This window comes from Geotrypetes seraphini, chromosome 3 (genome assembly GCF_902459505.1).
Source record: "Geotrypetes seraphini chromosome 3, aGeoSer1.1, whole genome shotgun sequence".
NCBI lineage: Eukaryota > Metazoa > Chordata > Amphibia > Gymnophiona > Dermophiidae > Geotrypetes > Geotrypetes seraphini.
The window spans coordinates 358148515-358175981 of record NC_047086.1 but is presented as its reverse complement, the minus strand read 5'-3'; the positions used below and the strand labels follow the sequence as shown (position 1 = coordinate 358175981).

At 42.7% G+C, this 27467-nt stretch overlaps 1 protein-coding gene across 11 annotated transcripts in view; it reads right to left on the bottom strand.

The window, feature by feature from the left end:
* Positions 1 to 27467, bottom strand: part of MARK1 (microtubule affinity regulating kinase 1) — a 229325-nt gene that overhangs the window by 176508 nt on the left and 25350 nt on the right. For 6 of the 11 annotated variants that reach the window (XM_033936869.1, XM_033936872.1, XM_033936868.1 and 3 more), the window contains exon 2: positions 83 to 286. In XM_033936869.1, the coding sequence (XP_033792760.1) occupies positions 83 to 286 (204 nt within the window). Of the gene's footprint in view, positions 1 to 82; positions 287 to 648; positions 680 to 27467 lie in introns of those variants that run through there. The other 5 variants (XM_033936877.1, XM_033936879.1, XM_033936876.1 and 2 more) reach the window with 3 other exon arrangements.

Here is a 27467-nt window from a genome sequence, read left to right as displayed (position 1 = left end):
CAGACCAAGATGATAAAGAATCTGATCTTAATCACATCCAGAAGAAAATTCCATTCCAAAAGCCTTCAACAAAGACACTTACCTCCCTACCAGTAAGAACATGTCGTGCCAGTTTTACTTTGGCAAAATTTCCTTTCCCTATGGTTTTTAGCAGGCGATAATTTCCAATGTGAGGCTGTTCATCTGTCATGGATGCAACTGAGTTGCGACATCTTGGGATATTTTGTCTACTGCTTGATTTAGAGGGCTGAATGTGTGGTTCTGGGTACCCATCTATGGATGTGTGCTAGAAGACATTAAAAAAAAAACAACCCACTTTAAAAATATACAATTGCCTAGGTAACAAATGCACCTAAGTATGCTATTCTTAACTAAAAAGCAAATGTATCACAACTTTCTGTTTTAACTAAATTTATGTTCATTAGCAAAATTACATCAAGGAAAAGACTATGTTTTTTACCTGAGTAGTTTTTTTCAGAAATGCTAGAACTGAATTATTATCTAAGGTCAATGAAAGATTAGGTTCTTTGTTAATCTTCTTTCTTGTAAATCCACACTCTATTCCTGGACTAGTGGGTTATTTTCCCATACTCACCAGAGCTTGTAGGAAGCCTCATTACACAGAGTATTGAGCCCCTCCTCTCTTACCTCAGGACTGACCCCCAGTAATCCAGTCTGTGACAAAGCAGCCAGGAACATCTGTAGAGGACAAAGGCAAAAGAGAGGGGTATGGGGACACGTCTAATCTGCTTATAACAAGAAATTTAGAACAAACAGCAACAATTGAAACAAGTCATTAGACAAAAAGAACAGTGCTATAAGGAGACATAGCCTGCACTCAGAAGGAGGTACCAGAACTAGGGACCCCCCAAAACTAAGTGCCAAACTCATTCTGATGGCACTCTTATAAAAGCTGTTCAGAAAACAGAAATCCAGCTTACCAGTAGTTGTAAAGGCAGACAATCTTTCGCTTTTATACAATTCAACTCTATTCCTGGACTAGTGGGACGTAACAGAGCAATCCTGGAGAATCAGGGTGGGTCTGATGAGCCTGCTGCCTAAAAGGAACCAAAAGCAGCATACTGCTTGGCCACCACGTCAATCCTGTAAAACTTGGTGAACATATGCAAAGAGAACCAGGTAGCAGCATTGCAAATCTCCTCTAAAGAGATTGCTGATGACTCTGCCCAAGAAGAAGAGATGCCTCTGGTAGAATGAGCCCTCACTGCGAAGGGGGGGGGGAGGCTTCTTTCTGGCCACTATGTAAGCAAAGGAAAGGGCCATATGGATCCATCTGGAAATAGTAGCCTTGGAAGCCACCTGTCCTTGTGAGCAGGACATGCCAGAACAAAGAGAGGGTCAGAGAGACAAAAATCGTTTGTAACCTCCAGGAACCACAATAAGATCTTGCGCACGTCCAGGGACCACAACACCCAGTCTTGCTCACTTGAACCGGTGGAAGCAAAAGCAGGAAGACAGACTTCCTGATTAATGTAGAAAGCCGAGCCCACTTTTGGAAGAAAGGAGGGAACGATGCGCAGCAACATGCCGGAATCCATAATACGCAGAGAAGGATCCTGGCAGGAAAGAGTCTGAAGCTCCAAAACCCTGTAGGCAGAGGTAATGGCCACCAGAAAAACAATCTTGTTCATAAGATCCATTAAAGGATACTTGCTTCAGAGGCTCATAAGGCGGACGAGCCAGAGAGCAGAGAACCAGGTTGAGATTCCAAGTCAGGCAGGGGAGTAGCAGCAGGGGCCGAAGTCACAGAGCGCCCTGCAGAAAGCAGACAACATTTGAATGAGTGGCTAGGGAACCCTCAGGGAATTAGGGCCCATACAAGAAAGATCAGCAATCTGGACTCAGGAGAGAGGCCACCATCAGGCCTTTCGTTAGGCCAATCTGAAGGAACTCCAGAATATGAGAAACTAAAGGGATAGGTGGATCCTCATGCATCTGGATGCACCACGCCTGATAACATATCAAAGCCTTCGCATAGGCCACCACTGTGGATGACTTCTTGCTGTGCAGAAGAGTGGCAATAATGGCCAAAGAATAGCCCCTGCTTGAGTCGCGTGCACAATAGTCAGGCCATAACACCAAAGCGGTCCAGAACCTGCAGCACAATTGTATTCCGAGTGAGAAGGCATGGATGACAAGGGAGCCAGAGCCCCTGATCCTGCTGCAGCTGAACCAGGTCGACATACCCCAGGTGCTACGGCCAGTTGGGCGCGACAAAGATCACTTGACCCCTGTGGGTCGCTATCCGTCTCAACGGATGCCCAATCATGGGCCACAGAGGGAAGACATACGAAAGACCTTCCCGTGGCCAGGGCTGAACCAGAGCGTCCAGACCTTCACTGCCAGCCTCGCAACGTTGACTGAAGAACCGATCCACTTCCTTGTTGGCCGCCGATGCTATGAGGTCAAATGTAGGATGACTCGTGTTCCACTATACAGTCGAATGCTCTTTGGGACAGGGACCACTCCCCAGGGTCTAAAGTCTGACTACTGAGATAATCCACCTGGACATTGTCCACTCTGGTCACGTGCGCAGCTGAAAGTGCCATGAGGTGTCTTCTCCCGCAGGGGAATCCAGGAAATAATCCGCTAGAGGGCAATGAAATTCCAGCTTGTAGACATCCCAGAGGACCTCCAGGTCCTAAAGTGATGGCCTGCCTTTTTGCCAGGAAGGACAAGAGTCACCCCCCCCCCCCCCCACGATCCGCAGGAAGGCAGCCACAGGCATCCTTCAGGATCCCGCCCTCACCACCCCCCCCCGGGGAGAGAAGTGCATTTAGTAACCTGTGCCACAGAGGAATCCACCTTCTAGGACGCAAAGCGATGGTTAAAAGCGGCCGCCATCAGATAGAGCTGAGACATAGAAACATGACGGCAGATAAAAGCCAAATCGCCCTAGCACATTTCAAGGGGCCCTTAGGCGCCTTCCAAATGCCCGTGAGTATCTTAACTACGTCAGGATGATCAGGAAAGATAGCGACTGCAACCTATGATCATTCATGAGGAAACATTCTATAGCGACAGGCTGCCCAGCCTCCAGCTTCAACTCCTGGAGGAACTTACAGATCAAATCCACCAATGTGTGGGCTTAAAAAATCTCCACACCATATGATCCTCCCTCAGATCCAGGGGTCCACCCGTATCTTGGTCCTGGAGACCCACAAGTGCTATAACATCCCCCGTTGTAGTGGTGCCCACCTCCGTAATTAAAGGCATGATCAAAACATCAGGTTCAACCACAGATACCGCCAGCACACTAACCGGGACCACAGTGGGAGAGCAGGGAAAAATTCCTGTGCCCTGGGAAGGAGGGGTCCCCACAGCCGGCAAGGACACTTGTACAGAGGCAGCTGGCATTAATTTCTTAGCCAAATAAGCCCGATACATCATGTTAATAAATTTGGGAGAAAATCCATCATCCAGGGCAGAAGCTATCTCCTGCAGACCCTTCTTGGAACTCTTGGAGGACATGTGAGATCTAGCCACCAAACTACATTTATGTTTCGCCGGGGCAGCAATTGCACACTCTTTGGGGCCCACTTTCAACATTTTCCCGTTACCATGGGCAAGAACAGTGGCAGGACCCCTTTTAGAGGTCTAGAGTACTTGGACCAACAAAATTACATCCACCTCCCACGCTGTACAGTACATGAAACACAACTGCTTGCCAGACAGACATCCACCTCAAACAAGGCAAAAATCCAAAGTATCCTGCCTTGGGAACTCCATCTGAATTGATTTTCTTGCAAAAATGAAGCTTGTAGAGGTAAAAAATAACTTTAGATGCCAATTAAGAAAAATTAAAGAGGGTCGCCAAGCAATTTAAAAAAAAAAATAGCTCAGGAAAAGCACAGGAACCCCCCAAAAAGCAGCAATTTTAGGGGTGGGGGATTAGGGCTAACTCTCAAACTGCCCAAAAACCACTTTTAAGGACTCCCCCCAAATCTCTGTGACAGAATGTCAGCTCTGTATTCCCTGTGCTATGCTATGTGCTGGAAGGCTGCAGAAAGAAGCTGAATCAGCTTACAGGAAGATCCTCTGCCTCAACAAGTCTTGCAAACTGGACTGCTGGTCTTCTGACTGTCTCACTGGCCCAAGTCCTGTGGCCAGTGACCTCTGCCACCAGAACACACCACGTAAACTACCTGGCAGAGGGGTGCAGTTGGCCCCAATCCCAGATACACCTCACAGAGTCATGCAGCCTGCATTCAAACCCACTAGCGGATGAACCTGGGGTGAACCAGCTCCCAAGGGAACAGTCCCTGAGCTGAAGTGCAGGCTGCCCAGACAGTGCACTGCCAAGCAGCCAACCCCCTGGAAACAGACTTTCCCCAGTCTGTGATCTCCCGCAGCCAGAGCTGTCCCCGCAGGGAACCTCTGCAGCACAAGGGTTGAATTCTCAAAGCAAAAGACAATTTAAAGAAAATAAACTTTTTTATTCTATATGGGGCCCCTATATACAATCGTTTCCTCATCGTGTGTGTAGCTCTCTCCTCAATCGCTTGAGGGATGCAGCCATTCCTCCTATTGGGGGGATTTGATATGGTGGTTCTGACACACTTTCATACTTCTTTCTTTCTTTTTCACTACATAACTGGGGTGAGGGTGGGGTTTGGGAAGGTGGGCCTAAGAAGGGGTTTCACTGGGGTTCATAATAATCCAGGGTCCTGGTGTGTTATACTGGTCCTTTGGGTTATTCCTCTGTTGGCTTGTCGAAGAGTTATTTTTTCTTTTTGTATAGTCATAACCTAATCTCTTTATTATTCACTTCTCTTGAGGTTGTGGGGGGTTGAGGGGTAGGAGTGTTGTTATATTATATACTTTTCACTATTGTATTTTCATTCTTGCAGTGTCAATATTTCTGTGTTATTCTGTCTTCTGATGTTACAATTTGAAATTGGCTATACTCCTAAATTTGCCATTGGTGATTATATTTGTTTTTTGCATCAATAAAAAATATTTTGTTCGTAAAGAAAATAAACTTGAGCGTTCCCTCTAAGCTGAGCAGGTGTCCTCCAGCTGCATTGCTACCACTAGGGGGTGGAATATTTTCAGTCGCTAAGGACAGGTATGTTCCCTGGAGTCCTGCAGAACTTGCCTGTCCCTCACAATTGAAAAATGTGACAGTAAAACAGCACCCTCTATTGGTGAGACTGTGGGTGGAGGACTCCTGCTCAGCTTAGAGGGAACAGTGCGCAGTCTTGCTTGTAGGAAAGAAACTGGATTCCTGGGGGGCAGTCCTAAGGAAAGAGGGGAGGGGCTCAAGAGTCTGTATAATGAGGCTTCCTACAAGCTCTAGCAAGTATGAAAAAATAACCTACTAGTCCAGGAATAGATTGTATAAGAATGAATGATTAGACCCTTAATATAAACCTGCAGAATCTTGCTGTTACTGTTATAACGATATTAAGTTCTTACCTTTCTTTTTTTTTTAATCATTTTTATTGAGGAATTTAAGGAACATAACAACTTACAACCAATGAAATGGAATACAGACTGGAAGAATAGCAGACTGTGTCAAAGGACAAGTCCTCGCAATCTGGAGGAATGAGAAACAATACAGAGTGGTAGAGATCACAATCCCCCTTCCAAACATGCAAGAGAGGCTGCAAAAGCAGTGTACATCAATATATAACCTGATCCCTGAAATTCCTTCATTTTATATCCCCAAACCTCGCTGGCCTGCATACCCAGCCATGAGTGCACCAACACTCATACACCATATAGTCAAACAGTCAGACAAGACAATTAAGGTCCACCCCCCTCCTGCCCCAATGCGAGAGACTAATGGTAGGTGAAGAAATGCAGTCCACAAGGCTTTGTAAGCCTGGATATCAATGTTCAGGGTGGATTTGTAATATCATAATTCAAATCGGGCCACCTCCACCATCTGGTGAATCCACAGCTCGATAAGCACATCCCCAGCTTGCGTCCAATATTGCAGGATGGTTTTCCGAACCACAAGGAATTCCATATAGATGAAGCGCCTCTGAGGAGCAGTCACTCCCTGCTCTATCAGTAAAGTCTGATCCCCCAAGAGCAATGTGCTATAATCCCACTCCAGATCTCTCTGAAGTACCAGTTGGAGCTGTTGAAAGGAGTCGTTCCAAAGGATCAAACGTGGGCACTCTAAAAAGGAATGAATAAACGTGCCATAGATCTGTTCACATTTGGAACAAGTAGCGTCCTCCCATAAGCTCATCTGGGCCCTATGTAAAAGTTTAAATTGGGTTTCCTGCAGGTCTGCAGATTTCACAAACTCATACAAAATACCAAATAACGCTACAAAAGAATCCTGAGTATAATTGGTACAGAGGTCTCTGTTCCATTTGGCCCATATCATAGTAATGTTCCCAAGGGGCACCGAAGAGCACACAATGCCATACCAAAAGGAAAGAGAATTCAACGACACCGGGACATGTAAGAGGTAGGCGTCTAGTGGTCCACTGTGCCAAGAAACCCCGTAGGTTTGTTGGAGGTGGGCACCATAGTGCCACGCTTGTAAATAGGCATAAAATTGGGAGGTGGGCAGAAGAGCCCTAACCTTTTTAGTCTTTCCTTATACGAGGAGTTCCATCCCCTTTATCATTTTGGTTGCTCTTCTTTGAACCTTTTCTAGTGCCACTATATCTTTCTTGAGATAAGGAGACCAGAATTGAACACAATACTCCAGTTGAGGTCACAAAATGGAGCAATACATTCTTAGTCTTCTTAACCAGCCCTTTTTTAATTCCTAGCATCGTTTGCTTTTTTGGCTGCCGCCACACATTGGTCAGAAGGTTTCATCGTATTGTCTACAATGACAACCAGATCCTTTTCTTGGGCACTAACCCCCAAGGTCGACTCTAGCATCCAATAACTGTGATTTGGGTTATTCTTCCCAATATGCAGCATCACTTTGCATTTGTCCACATTAAATTTCATATGCCACATTAAAATTTCATCTGCCACTTTCAATTATGTATATAACTAGTATAGGCTTAAATGTATAAGCCTACTCTTTCGGTGGCCCTAAGAGCTTTCTCATATGAAAAGGTTGGAGACCACTGATCTAAATAAGTAATTTGTCAAATTTAGCACCCTCAATCATTTTGAAAAGTTGGCTTCAAAGCCCAGCCACACAATCCCCAATCCTTGAAAAAAATTCTTGAAACCCTTCCACTCCCATCCAATACTAAAATGTTCAGTGCTGATGGTGTTCTCCATAGCACTTACTGAACAACCGCTGGAGTCTAATGGGGGAAAGAAGGAGCAGAAACAATCTACATATGCTCCTGCCACAAAGAGTTCCTTTTAATTTAATGAGGTGTCTTATATACTGCTAAATCTCCAAAGGATTCAAAAGCAGTTTACAAAACAATTAAATTGACTTAAATATGGCCAAAAATCTAATCAGGTATTTTGAAATTCCCTCTCTGTCCCAACAGGCTCACAATCTAACTATCCTCCTCCTTTACAAAGCCGCGTTAGCATTTTTAGTACCGGCCGTGGTGGTAAGAACTCCAACGCTTAAGGAATTCCTATGAGCGTCTGAGTTCTTACCATCACAGCCAGCGCTAAAAACCCTAGTGCGGCTTTGTAAAGGAGGGGGTATAGTACCTATGAAAAAAATAATTACTTACATTTACCTATATAAGGAAGAGGGAAAAGATAAAACTATAGGTGCGTGAAAGGCATAACAGAAGGGAAAGCTTCAATATCAAAGAACCCCAAAGAAAAATCCTAAAAATAAAAGTAGGAAAAAAATAGCAAAATTAAACAAGCCCAAAAAATAAAGTAAAAATAAAATATAAATAAACCTGTGTCATGCTCACTACCCTCTGTCAGCTTCTAATTCCATGTCCCCAATCGAACCAGGCCAGCCTGGGTCGGCAAGCAACTCCACTTCAATTTCCTTGTTCTTAAAAGGCTGGAACCAAATGCTGCAGCTCTGAGAACATAGAATGAAGAGAGATGGACCATCCTCCCATGGTACTCCAGAAGAAGTCATGGGCTGGGAGCTGGATACAAGAGGCATTCTCCAAGCCATTAGGGCAACACCACTGCAGCACAAGTCATAAATGCTGGTTAATTTTAAATGGTTTGTTAGATGACTCCTTTTTGGATTGTAGATTACACATCTGAGTCCCTCCATCATGCTACTGTGTTGAACCAGCTGATAGAATCCCCAGGAAGAGCAGCAGTTAGGAGAGATGAAAGAAAACACAGTTCCTTCAGAACCTGACATGCTTTTTCTCCTTGTCACAAGTGACTCTGTACCAGTAGGTGGATCTTAAAGCAGTCCCTCCGTGCTGCTGTGTTAAACCAACTGATAGAATCCCCAGGAAAAGCAGCAGTTATCTATTTGTCACAAGGGGTCAGGCTCCCAAATAAAGCAACAATCCTTTAATTGGGAGCCAACAGAAACAAATATTACTACTATAGGATCAGGTGGGTGAGACTTTCAGAATTTTTTCTAGGATGAGGCTCAGTTAGGTGTGCAGTCAGATGAGAAAGGTATTGAATGATTAAAGTTACAGGGACAGCAAGAGATTGAAAAGGGTGGGGTGGTTTGGTGGGAGTTGGAATATCATTCTTTTTTTAAAGGTGATGGGCTCATACTTTGTAAAAGTAATTGGGATGTTGGGTGGAGGGGTCCTATTTTTTTGCTACACTGTATGACTGGCCTTTCAAAGGCTCAGGCCCTACTTGGAATCCATTATCTTTGACCTTGAACAAGTAAAACCAAATATGCTGTGGAATTTGCTAACTTGTGGAGCTGAGGGTTTCTACAGATCAGTAACCAGTCCTCTTATGTTTTTACCCAAAGTAATGGAGGATAAAGTGATTCACCCAAGGTCACAAGGGGCATCAATGAGAGAAGCATGATTTGAACACTGGCTGCCCTTGTTCTCAGTGCACTGTTCTAATGACAAGGCAACGGCTCCATTCCTTTTCTAGGATGCAGAGCATATTTTAAATGAGATCATGAAGACAAGCCTCATATCATGCATTCAAAATCAGTTACAATAATACAAATCATAATGAAAATAATAATTAAACAAAAGTAAAGCTTAAAATCTCAAAGTTTCATGCAGTCAAAATATATTCAAAACATATGCATGAAAACTACATTGAAAGTGTACTACTGTATACTATTACTGCTAAAGTATTAAGCAAGTGCAAAAAGCAAACAGCCATTTAGAAGTGCAGAGTCAGACAGTGATATAAAGTAAATGCTACATAAACACCACCAAAAGGGACACATATCTAAATGGGGATTAAAAACCCTAAAAGTAGAGTTGAGTCCAAAACAGCCTAAAGTTCAGAAAATCATTTAAAACCGCACATAAGACCAAAAGTAAAAAAAACATTGATGAAAATTACTCCCAAAAAGGCACACGCTCTTGAGAGCAACAGCATTTCCTCTCCACAGGCAGAAGCACTGAATCTACCATACTGTGATAACAAGCTAGTTTTAAATCCACTTGCTAGAGTAAAAGTTTAGATCAGATCAAAATTAAAAATCTTTTTAAACTCCTGGAATGCACAAAAGTTTTAAGTGCTTTAATCTTTTTTTAAAGTGTTTTCCCAGCATTTATTTATTTTTTTTTTTAAATAACATTAGTGTTTTGAGGTGGGCACAGTTTTGAATTTTTTGTTTTAAAAAAAGATCGAAAATCGTTATTAAAATGTGATTACAATGCTCCAAGTTTATGTTAGCAGCCTTTTTGCTTGATGATTTACTCTTAAACGTTAGATTTTCTAGTATTTGGGGTTTTTTAAGGAATTTAAAAAGATTTTTAATTTAGATTTGTCTGACCTTTCAGCCTAGCAGGCTTTAAAACTACACATTTTGGTCTCCTCTGTGTTGTGCTGTTTAGGTATAACTGGAATCTCAGAGACTTAGTAGAAGGATAAATCAATAAGACATTGATTTATCCTTTTACTGACCTATATATATGCTGGCATCACAAAATAGGTAGAAGGGTGGTGCTAAGAAGGCACCGAGGCAAACAGGATGAAAAATGCTGCAGGAAAGGACTGTTTTGAACATAAGAGTGGCCATATTAGTCAGTTTGAAGGTCCTTCAAGCCTAGTATCCTGTTTCCAACAGTGACCAACCCAGTACATGGCAAAATTGCAAAGAGTAACGCAGATTTTTTTGTAGCTTATCCTAGGAATATGCAGTGGATTTTCTCCAAGTCCACCTTCACTGCTTCCCAAGCTCTTTTACCCAATCAGTTTTTCAAGTATGTGTAGCTTCTGCATCTTTCCTCTGGATTCTTATTTACCACCCTCTCTATCTGTCCTCCAAATTTCCCTGTCCCCTGCATCAGCTCCCTTTTTTATGGCCCCACTGACCCCTTACTCATGGCTACCTCTGGACTATCCGATAACCTGTAGAGGTAATATGAAAATCAGATGGCAATTTGGGACTGCTTGAGCACATGCAAATTGAAGCCTCTGCAGTAACCTACCCATACACAAGTAGGAAGTCTGTCTGAGGAGTGGGACACTTCAGGGCCATAAGTACATATGTGGTTGGGAGGTCCCATGCTGCCTTCTCATTTTGACTTTGCTGCTTCAGGTCTTTGAGCAGTCCAGTGTAAACCGCAGTCAGGCGAAGGAGAGAGGGGGTTGGGAGGGAGTGCCCCCATCTCCGAGTCTGGAGGTCAGCAGAAAAATGGTACTTAAGTAACGTGTTCTGTTAATTGCTAACCCCCCCCCCCATTATGGCCAAGCTGGAAAATTCTGGTTGGGTCTGAGGCAAAAGTGGATGGGCTCGAGCCTACCCTTGGCTATACTCCTAAGGAGGACAATAGCATAACCCAATTGGTTTTTTATTCCTCATTCATATCTGAAATGTTTATCCTTAAGGATTACACATTGTGTGTTTCTTCCCCATCCTCATCTTATCTCCACCAATTTACTCCACCTTGTTTTCTTCTCCTCCCTCCCCTTTCCTCTTCTACCCATCCATAGCCCATCGATACCATAGTCATATTCCTTCCAGTCCAGCCTGGCCATACCACTCACACTCAGGGAAGCTGTTTGTTCTATTTTTGTGAAAAAGGGACATGATGTTCCTCTCCATTTCTCTTTCAATTTGAGGCTCAACTATAGGTCTTATTACAAAACTTTTTCAGACCATGGCATCACATCACATACTAACATAATTCCCTCTGCTCCCTTTTGTCCTTTCAGCAAAATAACTTATGCATCCTAGTGACCATAGGGCTGGAGAAGAATTACAAAATACCAGCCTATTCCCCACCCTTGATCCAGCCTAGGTAGCACAGAAATCTTTACATTTTTGTCTAAAGTTTGTCTTATATCCTCTGACTCTGTTTGCTCTTGGTCTTTCCTTATGCTTCCCCTGCCTTCATGTTTTTTGTCTTTTCATTTCTTTCATTTCTCTTTACTCCATGTGTTTGACTTTCCATAGTGTGTCTCTCTATCTTCTTTCATTTCACTTCACTTCACTTCCTTCTAAATCAGGGGTGTCAAAGTCCCTCCTCGAGGGCCGCAATCTAGTCGGGTTTCCAGGATTTCCCCCAATGAATATGCATGAGATCTATTAGCATACAATGAAAGCAGTGTATGCAAATAGATCTCATGCATATTCATTGGGGAAATCCTGAAAATCTGACTGGATTGCGTCCCTCAAGGAGGGACTTTGACACCCCTGTTCTAGAGTCACCCCGTCATGCTACTTATCACCTGTAATCTTCATTGTAATCTTCATGTCTCTACCCTCCATCATGATCTCTTTCCTCTCAGTCCCTTTCCCCAAACCCAAAAAAGCAGCAAAAGAAAAAGGAGCTTCTTCTTCCCCTCTCTTATTCCATTATAGCCCATGTGAACCACTTTGATTTAGTATAGAGATGGCTTCAAGCTTTATAATAAACATGTTCTCTCAATTAATTCCTCTCACTCTCAAAGCCTGTTTCTCCTCCACTCACACTGTCACGTTCCCAGTTGTTGTCCCCATCACTCAGCCTTTCTTCCCTTTATTTCTTCACAGCAGGAATGGTGAAGGCATGGAACAGCCACCCATCAGAAGTGGTGACAGCACAAAGAGTAACATAAGGACAGTAACAGAAAGAAGACTGAGCTTCTTTTATTATCTTTCCACCAAAACCTATGTCTCCTCTTCCCCTATTCTCTATTTCTGTGGATAACATTCTCATCCTCCCTGTCTTATTAGCTCACAATCTCAAAGTCATCTTTGACTCCTCTCTCTCTTTCTCTGCACAAATCCAACAGACCACTAAAGCCTGTTACTACCAAAACCCTTATCCACACTCTTGTCACTTCTCGTCTAGATTACTGCAACTTGCTTCTTATAAAACTTCCACTAAACCATCTCTCTCCCCTTCAGTCCATTCAAAATTCTGCTGAACTTACCGTATTTTTTGTTCTATAAGACACACTTTTTTCCCCCCAAAAGTGAGTGGAAATAAGGGTGTGTCTTATAAGGCGAATTCTAACTAACCCACCCCCCCATCTTAACTTCTCCAGTGGTCTGGCGGTCCAGCGTTGTACGGCAGGAGCTTACAGCTTCCTGCCCTTCATCCTGCTTTCTCCCCAGCAGCAGGCAGCGTCGGAGCGGCAAGAAGGCAGGCGTGAGTTTTTTGCTTCCTGCCTTGCCGTTCCATGAATGATGGTCCAGCCCTACAGCTTCCTATCCTTCTCTCCTTTCTCCCCCCGAACGGTAAGCAGGCAGGTGAAAATTTTTCGCTTCCTGCCTTGTCCTGCGCCACTCTGTGAATGGCTGTCCCAGTTCTCGTCTGCCTACCTGTCCTGCCCTGTCCCCTGTCCCGGTACCTGCCTGCCTGTCCTGCCCTGTCCCCTGTTTCGGTGCCTGCCTGTCTGCCCTGCTACTAGACCTGCCTGTCAGCCTGCCCTGTGTCCAGTCCCGGCCTACCACTAGACCACCAGAGGGGTACAGGGCCTGGCAGGGAGGGGGACAGGGTGCAGAGCCTAACAAGGAGTGTGGGGTTGGGTGCAGAACCCGGCAGGGAGAATTTGGTTCAGAATGTTTTTTTTTCTTGTTTTCCTCATCTAAATCTTGGGTACGTCATATGGAGTGAAAAATACGGTATATACTGCCAGTGTTGCTATGCTCACATTACCCCTCTCCTCGTCACTTCATTGGCTCCCTAACAGTTCAAACAACTCTGCAGCTCCTCAAAATCTCTCCTCTTTTATCTCTTCTTATACTCCTCCCCAGGAACTCCTTTTATCAGGCAAGTCTCTCTTAACTGTACCCTTCTCCTCTACTGCCAACTCCAGGCTCACCCAAACAATAGGAGGGAGGTCACTGCCATGGTGTCATTGTGCCTTTTTGGCAGCTGATTCTGGATGAGAGAATACTGGCCATCTAACCCTCCTTTCAGTTTTCTAGCTTTTAACCAGTTCTTAATCCATTTGTGTCTGCAGAGATAACATGCTTCTTCTTCACAGCAAAAATGCTATAGAACAGGGGTGCCCACACTTTTTTGGCTTGTGAGCTACTTTTAAAATGAACAAGTCAAAATGGTCTACCAACAATAAAATTTTAAAAAACACAAAGCACACTGTACGCAGAGAAAATGTTAATCATCATTTATTTTCGGGGTTTTTTTCAAAGAGGTCAAGGCAGATGACTTTAAAATATGCAATGTCACCTCAGTAACAACTATACAAAAATAGACAAATATACCCTCTCCCCTTTTACTAAACCACGATAGCAGTTTTTAGTACAGGGAATTGCACTGAATGTTCCACGTTGCTCCCGATACTCATAGGCTTCCTGTGCTAAAAAACGCTATTGCGGTTTAGTAAAAGGAGACCCTTGTGCAAAATATAGATAGCAGATATAAATTCGGACACATTTTGATCACTAAATTTAAAATAAAATCATTTTTCCTACCTTTGCTATCTGGTGATCTCATGAGTCTCTGGTTGCACTTTCTTCTTCTGATTGTAAATCCAATATTTCTTTCTTTCTGCCTCCTGCATGCTACCTCTCTTCCAGACCTCATTCCAATCCCCAACCAACATCTCTCTGTCCATCCATGTGTCCAACTTTTTCTTCCTCTCTCCCTGCCCCCTCTCCTTTCTTTCCCTCTTGACCTCCCAAAGCCACCGCCGCCGATTTCTCCCTGCTTCCCCGATGCCAGGCCAGGCATGTACAAGCGCCGAGCCCACAAGCCTCCCCCCCACGTCAATTCTAACGTCGGAGAGGAACTTGCCTGGCGTCGGGGAAGCAGGGAGAACAGAACACAAAGGCAACACGAGTACGATCGACTCGCATTGCCTTTGCAATCTACTGGTCGATCGCGATCGACCTTTTGGGCACCCCTGTTATAGAATATAGAGTTGAGAACAAGACCTTAGACCCATTGTTCCTTTGCAAATTGATGTACAAAGAATCAATCCCTTACCTTTTAAGTACTAAGTTTATATATCTGCAGAAGGAGGTAGTTGTGAAGAGCAGTAAAAATGATAATGAAACCTTTTGAGCAGAATGCTCCACAAGTCTTGGAATCTTTGTGTGTATAGTCTGATGTTTTTCATATTATTCTCTCCTTGAAGGAGAAAACCAGAAACCACACATCTTCTCTCATCCTCCAAACCCACTACCTGCTCCTCCAATCCAATTCCCACTCATCTACTCAGTGCTATCTCGCCCTCTGTCATCCCTCCTACCTGTCACATCTTCAACCTATCGCTCTCAACTGCAACTGTCCCTGATGCCTTCAAACATGCTATTGTCACACCCCTCCTCAAGACCCCCTCACTGGACCCCACATGTCCCTCCAACTATCACCACATCTCCCTCCTCCTCTACTTATCCAAGTTACTTGAACATACTGTTCACCGCCATTGCCTGGACTTCCTCTCATCTCATGATATTCTGGAACCACTTCAGTCAGGCTTTCACCCACTGCATACCATGGAATCTGCCCTTACTAAAGTTTCCAATGATCTGTTCTTAGCCAGATCCAAAGGCCTCTACTCTATCTTCATCCTTCTTGATCTGGCTGCCGCCTTTGATACTGTTGATCATTGCCTACTCCTTGATACACTGTCCTTGTTGGGATTCCAGGGTTCTGTCCTCTGCTAATTGTCTTCCTATCTCTCCCATCAGACCTTCAGTGTATGCAATGGTAATTCCTCTTCCACAGCCTTCCCACTATTGATTGGTGTACCCCAAGGCTCTATCCTGGGACTGCACCTTTTCTCAATCTACACTTGCTCACTTGGAGTGCTGATCTCTTCCCACAGCTTCCAGTATTACCTCTATGCTGACGACTCCCAGATCTACCTCTATGCACCATCTAAAATGAAATATGGCTAAAACAGGACTGCTCATCTTCCCAAGTAAACCCACCTCTCCACTTCCCTCATTCTCTATCTCTATGGATAACACTCTCATCCTTCCTGTTTTGTCTGCTTGTAATCTCGGGGTCAACTTTTACTTCTCTCTCGTTCATCGCCGAAGTACAACATATCACTGAAACCTGCCACTTCTTCCTCTATAATATCAAAATCCAACCCTTCCTCTCTGAGCACACTACCAAAACACTTATCCATGCCCTCATCACCTCGCACTTAGACTACTGCAACTTGCTACTCTCAGGCCTTCTGCTTAGCCATCTTGTTCCCCTCCAATCCATCCAAAATTCGGCTGCACCACTCATATTACGGGAGAGCCACTTTACTCACGTTACCCTTCTCCTAAAGTCATTTCATTGGCTTCCCATCCATTTCCGAATACAATTCAAACTCCTCTGGCTGCCCCTCACTATCTCTCTTCACTTATCTCCCCCTATGACCCCCCCTCCCATGAGCTCCGCTCAGCTGGTAAGTCCCTCCTTTCTGTATCCTTCTCTTTGGCTGCCAACTCCAGACTCTGTCCCTTCTGCCTTGCTGCACCATATGCTTGGAACAAGCTGCCCGAATCCCTATAGCAGGCTCCATCTCTGGTAGTTTTCAAGGCCCAGTTAAAAGCCCACCTCTTTGAAAGTGCTTTCGATCCTAACTCCTCTCAACTTGGGTTCTGCATCCCCAATTCTATGTGTCTATCTGTCCAAGTTAGATTGTAAGCTCTTCTAAAGCAGGGACTGTCTATAAATGTCAAAATGGACAGCACTGTGTACGCCTTTCAGTGTTATATAAGTGATAAGTAGTAGTATAATGGCACAAGATTGTAAAGAGAGACTCAGTTTGGGAATATTTTAATGAGGTTCCTCTACCTATAAGGCAGACATGCGTGCAAAATGCAAACACTGCAACAAAGAAATGCAAGGCCTGGTGCTTTGATGAAGATGACAAAAGGAACATGTTTTAAGAGGCAGGATCTTCAGGTTGGTAAATGTTTTGATTTCATCATATTTCTTAAAGACTGCATTGAGGAATTGTCATATTTGAGCAAAAATATATATTTTTTTTACTTTTCTTTTATTTAATTTTTAAAATTTTGTATTGAAATTTTAACAAAGGAATAGCACAATTAAACATCAAAAGATGTACAGGAAAACTGGCGGCAAAACAACACCGCATTACAAAAAAATGCAAAACCAACAATAGCAAGAGGAACTCCCTTATGAACAACCCAATCCCCCCTTACCCCCCCTCTGCTAAGAAGCACTGTAGGATCAAAGTCTCTTCATAACCCTAAATATCCAATTTCCGAACAAGAACTGACCAGGTATGTAATGATTGCTGATAATAACCTCTGCGTTTAGCCACATATAATTCCATCTTCCACATCAAGGATAACTTAACCCTCCATTCACCCACATCAGGCACCAGGGACTGTTTTCAATAGGCAGCTATGAGGCATTTAAGCGCTGCTAGCCCCATTCTCAGTAAATGGGTTTGCCATCTGGTCACACATACAGAAGAGAACCCCAATAAACAACATTGAGGAGTATTTGGTACAGGAACCCCCAACAATTGAGACAAAGATCGCAGCCACTGTTTTCCAACAGGGTACCAACACAGGACAGTCCCACCATATATGGAGAAAAGTTCCCACAGCGTTATGACAGCACCAACAACTGTCCGAAGTCTGAGGATAAATCTTATGAAGTTGTTCTGGAGTATAATACCAGCGACTTAACACTTTATGTGCATTTTCTTGCATTAATGCGCAAACAGACACTCTACCCACCTCAGCACAAATAGTGTCCCACTCTTTATCTGTAAAAATGCAATGCAGGTCCCTCTCCCAGTGGTGTCAGAAAGCCAAATTAGGCACAACTCTCCCCATGATGTATTTATATATAATGGAAATAGGCCTGGGCACCTTCTGCAAAGTCTCCCACAGTTGTTCTAAGTGTTCAGTTGCCAGAGGAGATGTTTTATCCCACCCCTGAACCCCTAGATAATGTTTCACTTGAAGATATGCCAAATAGTCTCTTGACCACACCCCTGGAATGAGTAGCATAGCTTCAAACGAAATTACGGTCCCGGTACGCAGAAAGTCCCGAAAACAGGTAAGCTCAAGTTGTTCCCACCGCTCAAATACTGGATTGGTTTTTACCTACCAAGAATCGGGGTTCATCCCGCAAAGAAGTCAAGGTAGAAAGGACCACCCCATTATTAAATTCCCTCTTAAGGCTATCCCACAATTTTATCAAATGCAAAATATAAGGATTGTTAGTCTCCATCTCCCACTGATGAACCGTCTGTGATGATCAGATTCCTGTGGACAGGCTATGGCGAGATACAAAGGATTGTTCCAACCGCACACCCCACTTATGAGGACTCAATTCCCATTCCAATAGAATCCGTAACTGCGCAGACTGATAATACCAGCTAAGATTGGGGACCCCCTTCCCACCCCCCCGTGTCCTATCAGTCCACATCACCCGCTGGGAAATTCGAGGTGCTCTATTCGCCCAAATAAACTTCCTAAACTCTACCTGTAAGATCTTGAACATCCTAGGAGGTAAAGGAACAGGAAGCGTCTGAAACAAAAATAGTATCTGGGGTAACACATTCATCTGGAGGACGGCGATACGCACCCCACCCAGAAGAGCCAGAACCCATGCCACCGTTGGAGATCCGACCGAATATTCCTGATAACCGCCCCATAGTTAGCCTCGTATAGCTGTTCCAAATCCATGGGCAAATAGATACCCAAGTATTTAATGCCCTTGGATGCCCATTTAAATGGAACTGGCGCTGAAGATCAAGAATCTGGGGCTCCCCCAAGGAAAGATTCATCATCTTGGTCTTGTCTTAGTTGATCTTAAACCCGGACACTCCAAGATATGTAGCAAGGGCCCCACAGTTCAGTCAGGATCCACTATATACAAAAGATTATCGTCGGCAAATAGAGCTATACGATGTTCAATACCGTCTACCATAATCCCCTGCAACCGAGGTTGATTCTGGATCAGGACTGCCAACAGTTGCAAAAATATATTCTTACCGCATGTTATCATCATTTTGATACAGTTAGTATGAAGAAATAGAGATGAAACAAGCAAATATTCCATTTTATGGGCAGTACTGAGCAGCAATGAATGAGTGATACTAAATAAACAGAAATGGTTATCAATAATAAAATAACAGCATTTACCTCCCCCACCTCTTTTACAGAACCACAAAAGTGGTTTTTAGCACCGGCTGGTACGCTGAATGCTCTGCGCCACTCCCGATGCTCATAGAGTTCTATGAACGTTGGGAGCAGCGCAGAGCATTCAGAGAGCCAGCCAGCACTAAAAATTGCTTTTGTGCTTTTGTAAAAAAGACTATTAAATTTCTGTTTAGGGGAATCTATCATCAACCTAAAGTATTCTGGAAACTATCCGCCTTCGAGATCACCATCCTCCTGTTCCACTTTCAGAATGTTTCAGTCACATAATACACAGCAAAAAAACAAGGAAAGATACCCCATGAAGAAATTGCAGATAATGAAGGGGGGATGGAATTATACACATCAAACAGGGATACACAAATAGATGAGTATTTGTTAAAAAGATAATTATTTATTAAAAGTTAATAAAATTGTCTTTGAATTAAATAGTTTGCTGACCCTTTTTGACACGGTCCATGTTTTGGCTTTTGAAAGCCTGCCTCAGGGGTACAAAGACATCTAAAAAACATTAACATATATTGATAATGTCGACCACAGAAAAATGTATAGTTTTGTAGCCTGAGATGTCATAAGAGAAATATGTGAATATATACAGAAAAAAATTTGTACAGAAACAGTGATAGTGATTGAACATAAAATGGAACATAAAATCAAATAAAACATCTTGACTAAGAGATAAACCAAGTGAAAAAAATAATAATAATAATAATCATAGTGAATAAATGGTGAAGCATGTGCATGAGACCTGGACAAGTGGAACAAGTATGAATGTGAAACATGTGATAGATGTAATGATGATATTTTAAGTATGAATGAGTGAACTAATGAATGTGATAAAGTCTGTGATGGATATAATTATGGTATTTTAAGTGTGACTCTGAGAGCCAGTAGGTGGGTAAAAGTGATGAAAAGATATAGAAGAATGAAATACAGTATGTAAAAATGGACTTCAGAACCAAACCTGTCCAGTAGATGGCAGATGTGTACTGTCAGTGATTGCTGCATAACAGAAATAAAAAGCACAATAATGAAAAAAGCAAAGAAACTATCATGAGACTCATTAAAGAAATCAAGAGCACACCATTAATATCATAAAATAACATTTAAAATGTCAAATAAAACCAAGAGTATACTGCAATCAGTATTTAATTCAAAGACTGTTTTATTGACTTTTAATAAATAAATAAGGCAAATAAGGCAAATAGAATGTTGGGCATGATAAAGAAAGGAATCTCGAGTAGATCGGAGAAAGTTATAATGCCGCTTTATAGGGCAATGGTCAGACCCCACTTGGAATACTGCGTCCAACATTGGTCTCCCTACCTAAAGAAGGATATAAAACTGCTGGAGAGGGTGCAGAGGCGAGCAACTAAACTAGTGAAGGGTATGGAGAAACTGGAATATGAGGATCGACTTAAAACACTGGGATTGTTCTCCCTTGAGAAAAGGAGACTGCGTGGGGATATGATCGAGACCTTCAAAATACTGAAAGGAATCGACAAAATAGAGCAGAGAAGATTATTTACATTGTCCAATTTGACACGGACAAGAGGACATAAAATGAAGCTAAGGGGGGGCAAGTTCAGGACTAATATCAGGAAGTTCTGCTTCACACAGAGAGTGGTTGACATCTGGAATACTCTCCCAGGGGAGATTATTGCAGAATCGACAGTCCTAGGCTTCAAGGGCAAACTAGATGCATATCTCCTTGAGAGAGGCATATAGAGATATGGTTGGCTATAGGGTAAATATTATCTAAATATTCCCATATACTTAAGAGAAAGTGTATAACACTAATAATTCAATTGAACTCAATTATACTTAGGAAGAGACCTCAGTAACGGAGCCCACGCACAGTCGTTTTTCATAGACCGAAATATACCAGTGGTTTTTCCCATTGGGGGACTTTACTATAGTGTGGCTATAGGGTAAGCCAGGTGTATACCTGGCAGGGCCTCCGCGTGTGCGGATCACCGGACTAGATGGACCGAAGGTCTGATCCGGAGATGGCGCTTCTTATGTTCTTATGTTCTTAATTATTACCATCCCCATTTCTTCATTATCAGTCGCATCACATACATCACATATCCACAATATATCACCTAAAAGAAAGAAAAAATCCGACCATCCAGGAACCACCAAAGATAAGTTTGTGATTTTAAAAATCAGCAGTTTAGAAAATAAGGTAATTGATGAAAAAAATGCTGAGTTTGTTAATCTGACAAACTCTTCTTTCTATCCGACTGAAACCCACATTTCATTAATATGCTTCAGTCACTGAGACCAGCATATAACCAACCAGCAGATCAGATGTTGCAGGGAAACTGCTGGATAAAGTCTATGACAGAGAAATGAAGCAAGGTATAGAGGGTAAAATTGGTAATCTAAATCTTGATGAGTGGAGTAATGTCCACAATGTTTGAATAACAATACAAGAAGGGAATGTTTTTTCTTGCATAAACAATTGATACCTCAGGAAATGTGCACACAGCAGAATACTTACAGGAAGTAATAGCAAAAGCTATAATAAAATGTGAACAAAAATCCAAATGTCTAGTACAGTTTAGTCACAGACAATGTTGCAAATGTATCCCAGATGAGAAGAAATTTAGAAGAGCATGAAGAGAATACCAAGCTAATTGCATATGGTTGCAGTGCTCATTTTCTGCAACTCTTATCCAAAGACGTGTGTCCCAGAAATAAAGACTAATGTAGATGAAATTGCTAAATACTTACATAACAATCATTTTGCTTCAGCAGCACTAAAAAGAATATGTGGAACCAAGCTAATTCTCCCACAAGATGTTAAGATGGGAACTCTTTAGTGGACGACAACTGGCCTATTCTGATGACAGTTTCTGAACAAAATCAAGAGAAAATAGATGCTATTGTTATAGCCAAAATCTTCAACACTGGGCTTAAGAGAAATGGTGAAGATATACTGAGAATTCTGAAACCTACTTCTGAAGTTTTAAACAAAATACAGAAAAATAGCTGTTCTATTACTGATGCTGTTGAAATTTGGAAAGAACTGAGTGAGTACTTAAAACAGAACTGCACAATGACAAAATTAAATCCGAAGTATTAAAAAACCCAAATGGGACAAGCACTGCCTCCAACTCATTTTAACACAAATATTGTCAATATCCGGTACAAGAGTCAAACCTTAAGTGCTGACGAAGAGTTAGCTATGACATGGGTATCCAGGAATCATCCATCTGCAATACTAACTATAATAAACTTCAGAGCTAAGGGTGAACCATTCAAGAAATTTATGCTTGCCGCTGATGTTTTAAAGAGAGTCACACCAGTGAATTTTTGGAGATCACTTATTAAGCACTTGTATTTAGAGAATGTTGAAGTAATGATTTAACTTTTAACAGAAATAGCTTCTTTTGCTGGGACAGAGAGAATAATCTCTTCTTTGGACTCAACATTCCAAACTGAGAACTCGCCTGGGACCCGATAAAGCAGGAAAGCTTGTTTTCTTTTCCAGATTATGAACAAACAAGAAAAGAAAACAGGACTTAGAGGAAGGGTATCACTGTTCACCGACGACGCCAAACTTTGCAACATAGTAGGCAAAAGCTTATTACCTGATAATTGCCACACGACCTACTGTTGCTGGAACAATGGTCAACTACTTGGCAGCTAGGCTTCAATGCTAAAAAATGCAAGATAATGCACCTGGGTAAGAGAAACCCGCGTAGAACTTATGTACTAAATGGTGAGACCTTGGTTAGGACCACGGCGGAACGCGACCTAGGGGTGATCATTAGTGAGGACATGAAGGTTGCCAATCAAGTGGAGAAGGCTTCCTCCAGGGCAAGACAAATGATGGGGTGTATCCGCAGAGGTTTTGTCAGCAGGAGACCTGAAGTCATGATGCCGTTGTACAGAGCCATGGTGAGGCCTCACTTGGAGTACTGTGTTCAGTTTTGGAGACCACACTACCGAAAGAACGTGCTGAGGATCGAGTCGGTTCAGCGAACGGCCACCAGGATGGTCTTGGGGCTCAAGGATCTCACGTATGAAGAAAGATTTAAAAAATTGCGGCTGTACTCACTTGAGGAAAGAAGAGAACGGGGAGATATGATTGAAACATATAAGTACAACACGGGACGCATCGAGTCAGAAGATGATATCTTCTGGCTCATGGGACCCTCGACCACCAGAGGGCATCCGCTGAAAATCAGGGGAGGGAAGTTTCATGGCGACTCCAGAAAGTACTTCTTCACCGAAAGAGTAGTGGATCATTGGAACAGACTCCCACTCCAGGTGATAAAGGCCAGCAGCGTGACGGATTTTAAGAGAAAATGGGATACTCATGTGGGATCTTTAAGGGAGTAAATTCAGGGGAGGGGATACTTGGAATAGGCAGACTTGGTGGGCTATAGCCCTTTTCTGCTGCTTTTTTCTATGTTTCTATGTTTCTATTTTTAAGTTTTTCATGTATGGATCTGGTAAGTTTTTTTTTTGTTTTTTTTTTTTTAAGATATTTGGTTTAACCACATCAGTTAGCATGGATGTTTCAGCAAAGACTATATATGCTATAATGTTATTGTTTTGGTTGAATAAACCTATTTAATTTATTAAAGTACAGCAATAAAGTTGTCCAAATGATTAACCTATTAAACTGGAGATGATTCACCTCGCAATAATTTCATAATTATTTATCTATGTATTTGTAATAGTATAATGAAATCTAATTTTTTATATACTTTATATAAACCTAGATTTGGGGGCTAGAAATATGGCCCAAAATGAGGGTATCAGTTATATTTGAGTCTTACTACTACTGCTTATCATTTCTATAGAGCTGCTAGACGTATGCAGTGCTATCCATTAAACATGGGAGACAATCCCTGCTCAATAGAGCTTACAATCTAATTAAAATAGACAAACAGGACAAATAAGAATTAGGGAATTTCTCTAAGATGGAATGATAAAACAGACATGAACCTATCACAGACCTCTTGCCCAGTCCCACCTTAAGCTCTGCTAGTCTACTGGTGAGCCAGAGCAAGAGCGATCCTCCTATGCTCCTGCCCTGTGCAATCTCACTACTCAAAAATGGCTGACATGAGTTCCTACACTGACCTCGCAAGACTGCCTCAAGTTCAGTTTATATTCAAGTCAACCTTTTCACCCTTTTTTGAGGGGAAAAAGGTTATCTCGGCTTTACATTGTAGGCTTTAAGACATGCAAAAACACCCTGGGCAAGTCACTTAACCCTTCATTGCCCCAGCTACCACAGCTAGATTGTAAGCCCGCCGTGACAGATAGGGAGAAATTATCAAGATTAGATTGTGAACTGATTGTGAACTATTCAGATGGCTGCACCAATGGGCAATATATCAAATACAAAAAAAAAACCAACAAACTTGAAAACATGGGAAGGTATGAAGAGAGAGTGAAGATGCAAACAATGGAGAAGATGTATAATTGAGGAATACAGAGAAAAGAAGAGAACATTCAAATCATTTTAGCAGTTTTTCCATTATTTCAATAGTGCACCGTAGAATTTTTTTAAAAAAACATTGTAATTTACTTTGCTGGAAACTGAGCACAATAATATCCTCTCCATATTTACCAGATGCATGAGAATAAATTTTAGCTAGCTTTGTATTAAAACAATCTTATTTTCTCTTATTACATTACATTACATTACTGGCTTATATTCCGCCTGTACCTTTCAGTTCTAAGCGGATTACATCAGAACGATGACTGGACATTTCCAGGAAGAGAAATACAATTACAATTAAAGGTGTAAGGTCTAAAGCAATTTTGATGCGAGGATTCTAAGAGGGGGTGAAAGGGGAAAAGGAAGGGATTAGGACGTTTGGGTGAATTTCTTGAATAGTAGGGTCTTGATTTCTTTGCGGAAAGCCTTGAGGTCAGTTGATGCTGTCAGTAGGTTGGTGATGGAGGGGTCCAATTTAGCTGCATGTGTTGCAAGTAAGTTGTCATTCATCTTTTTGCGTTTAGTTCCTTTAAAAGGGGGGTAGGAGAAAGGGGATTGGGTTCTCCTCTGTCTGGTTGAGAGGTTCCTGTTTAGACGGTTGTTTAGGTGGGTGGGTGCCGTTCCGTTTAATGTTTTGAATAACATGCAGTATAGTTTGAATTGGATGCGGGCTTGTATTGGAAGCCAGTGTGAGTCTAGGAAGGCGTTGGTGATGTGGTCAAATTTTCCAAGGGAATAGATCATTCTGAGGGCAGTGTTCTGCACGGTCTGTAGTTGTTTTATTAGGTAGGTGGGACAAGAAAGGTAAAGAATATTGCAGTAATCCAATAGACTTAGGACTAGGTATTGAACTATGAGTCTGAATTGTTCTTTTTCAAAGAATTTTCTGATTTTGCGAAGGTTGCGCATGGTGAAGAAAGTTTTTTGTGTGATTTTGTTGATTTGCACCTGAAGAGTGCAACCTCTGTCTACTGTTACTCCAAGGAGTTTGAGAGTGGGTTGTAAGGGATATTTGGTGGTTTTTATTTCTAGCTCAGTTATGGAAGGGGTTTTGTCCTTTTCAAGCAGTAGAAATTTAGTTTTATCTGGGTTGAGCTTCAGTTTATGTTCTGTCATCCATTTTTCCACTGCTTCTAGAGTTTTTTCCAGGATGCCTGATTTGGTGGGGTCTTGTGTGTCAAAGGGGAGGAGTATGGTGATATCGTCTGCATAGCTGAATGAAGTTACTTTGAGTTTGTCTAACAGGGTACCGAGGGAGGAAATGTAAAGATTGAAGAGCATGGGTGACAGTGGGGAACCTTGGGGTACTCCGCAGGGGTTGGTCCAAGGCTCCGATATAAGATCCTTTGTTTTTACTCTGTATGTTCTTGTTTTAAGGAATCCTTGAAGCCAGTTGTATACTTCGCCTGAGATCCCTATTGCTTCTAATATCTGAAGAAGTATAGTGTGGTCGACCAGGTCGAATGCGGCATAGAGGTCGAGTTGAATTATCAGCATCCTCCTTCCTTTGCTAAGGTGCTGTCTGGCTATATCTAGAAGGGAAGCTAGCAGTGTCTCGGTGCTGTGGTTAGATCTGAAACCCGATTGAGTTGGGTGGAGTAGGTTGTGGTCTTCAAGGTAGTTGGTGAGGTATTTGGCAACCAGACCTTCTATTAGTTTAACATATAATGGAATTGAGGCGATGGGTCGGTAGTTGGAGGGGGTGTCTATTGGTCCTTTGGGATCTTTCAGTATTGGGGTGCTTATGATTTCCCCTAGGTCTTGTGGGAACTGGCCTTCCGTGAGAGTCGTTTGGATCCATTGCAAGAGGCAAGCTCTAAATTTGGGGGATGCGTTTGTCAGTAGATATGAGGGGCAGTTGTTCAGGTCGCATGACGCTCGACTGTATTTTCTGTAGAGTCGGTTCAAGTCCAGCCATTGCACCTTTGTAAAGTTGGACCAGTGCCTGTCAGCTGCAGTGGCTTCATCTGTTGTAGGGTTTATTATGATCTCGTCTAGGAGGGTCGGTGAGTTGTTGAAGGAGGCTCTAATATTGGCGATCTTATTCTTGAAATGGTCCGCTAGTTGGGTGGCCGTTGGAGGGTGGATTCCTTGAGTGGTTAGGAATGGTTGTGTCGGTGAGGTTCTTCACAAGTTGGAAGAGTTTCTTTGTGTTTAAGGATTCTGTGCCTATTAGTTTGGAGTAATAGGCTCTTCGTTTTTCCTTAAGTTTGATCTTGTATTGTTTTATTAGGTTTCTCCAAGCTACTTTGGTTGGTTCTTGGTTCTTTTTTTGCCATGCTCTTTCGAGTTGTCTGCAGTGTCTCTTTAGTTGAAGAAGTTCTGTGTCGAACCATTTGTCTGAAGATCTGCAGAATTTGTGTTTTGTCTTTTCTGGGGCTAGACCGTTCAAGGTTGTTTCGCTCAGGGAGCGCCACTGGTGAATGAATACATCGTGGTCTATGGAGATGATTGATGGGTCTACTGTGGTCCAGAATGTAGAAGGGTCGATTTTTGGTCGGGTTTTGAAGGAGGTTTTGTGGGTTTCCTTCTTGTTTGTGCTTTGAGTCCAGTTGATGTTGAAGGTGAATTTGAAGTGGTCTGACCAGAGGGAGGGGTGCCAGGCCCCATTGGAGATATAAATGTTTGGTGCGTGGGGGTGTTGTGACATGTAGGCTGCAATATCAAGTTGGTGGCCTTTTTCATGTATGGGTTGAGGATACAGAATTTGGTAAGAGAGTGCATTGAGGTATGAAATTATGCCAGAAGCTTGTTTGGAGGAGGTGTCTTCTAGGTGGAGATTTATATCTCCGAGGAGCAGGTTGTGTGAGTTCCGGAAGATGAAATCTTCAAGATCGTGTTTTGTGGTGTTCCATTTTCCTGGAGCTATGTAGCCGAGGATGCAGGTAAGGGTGTCTTTGAGTGAGTTACTGAAAAGTTGGATGGCAAGCAGGTCTGATTGAGGGGTGGAGTGTTTGTCTAGGACAGTGATGGTAAGGTTGTTTTTTACTAGGATGGCCAGGCCTCCCCCTCGCTTTTTTTCTCGGCAGACTAATTCAAGTTTGTATCCCTTGGGGCAAAATTCTGTAATGCTTGGGTCCGAGTAGGAGGATAGCCAGGTTTCGGATAGGAAAAGGCAGCCTAGCTGTTCATTAACTATCCAGTCTTTTATTAGGTCTGCCTTTGGGCTGATTGATCTTATGTTCATGTACGCACAGGAGATTGAGAAAAGATGTTTGTGGTAGTTGGGGCTAATCTGTGGGTGAAGGAGGAGTGGGTGTATGGGGGAGTTTGTGACCCGACTTCTTTGTGTTGGGGGGTGGTTTTCGTCCCCATGTGGGTGGGATGCTTTCTTGTGAGGCTGTTGTACATTCTATTAAGTTTCTTGTCTGGTGAAGTTTCTTGGGTGATTGTGTCTGCCTG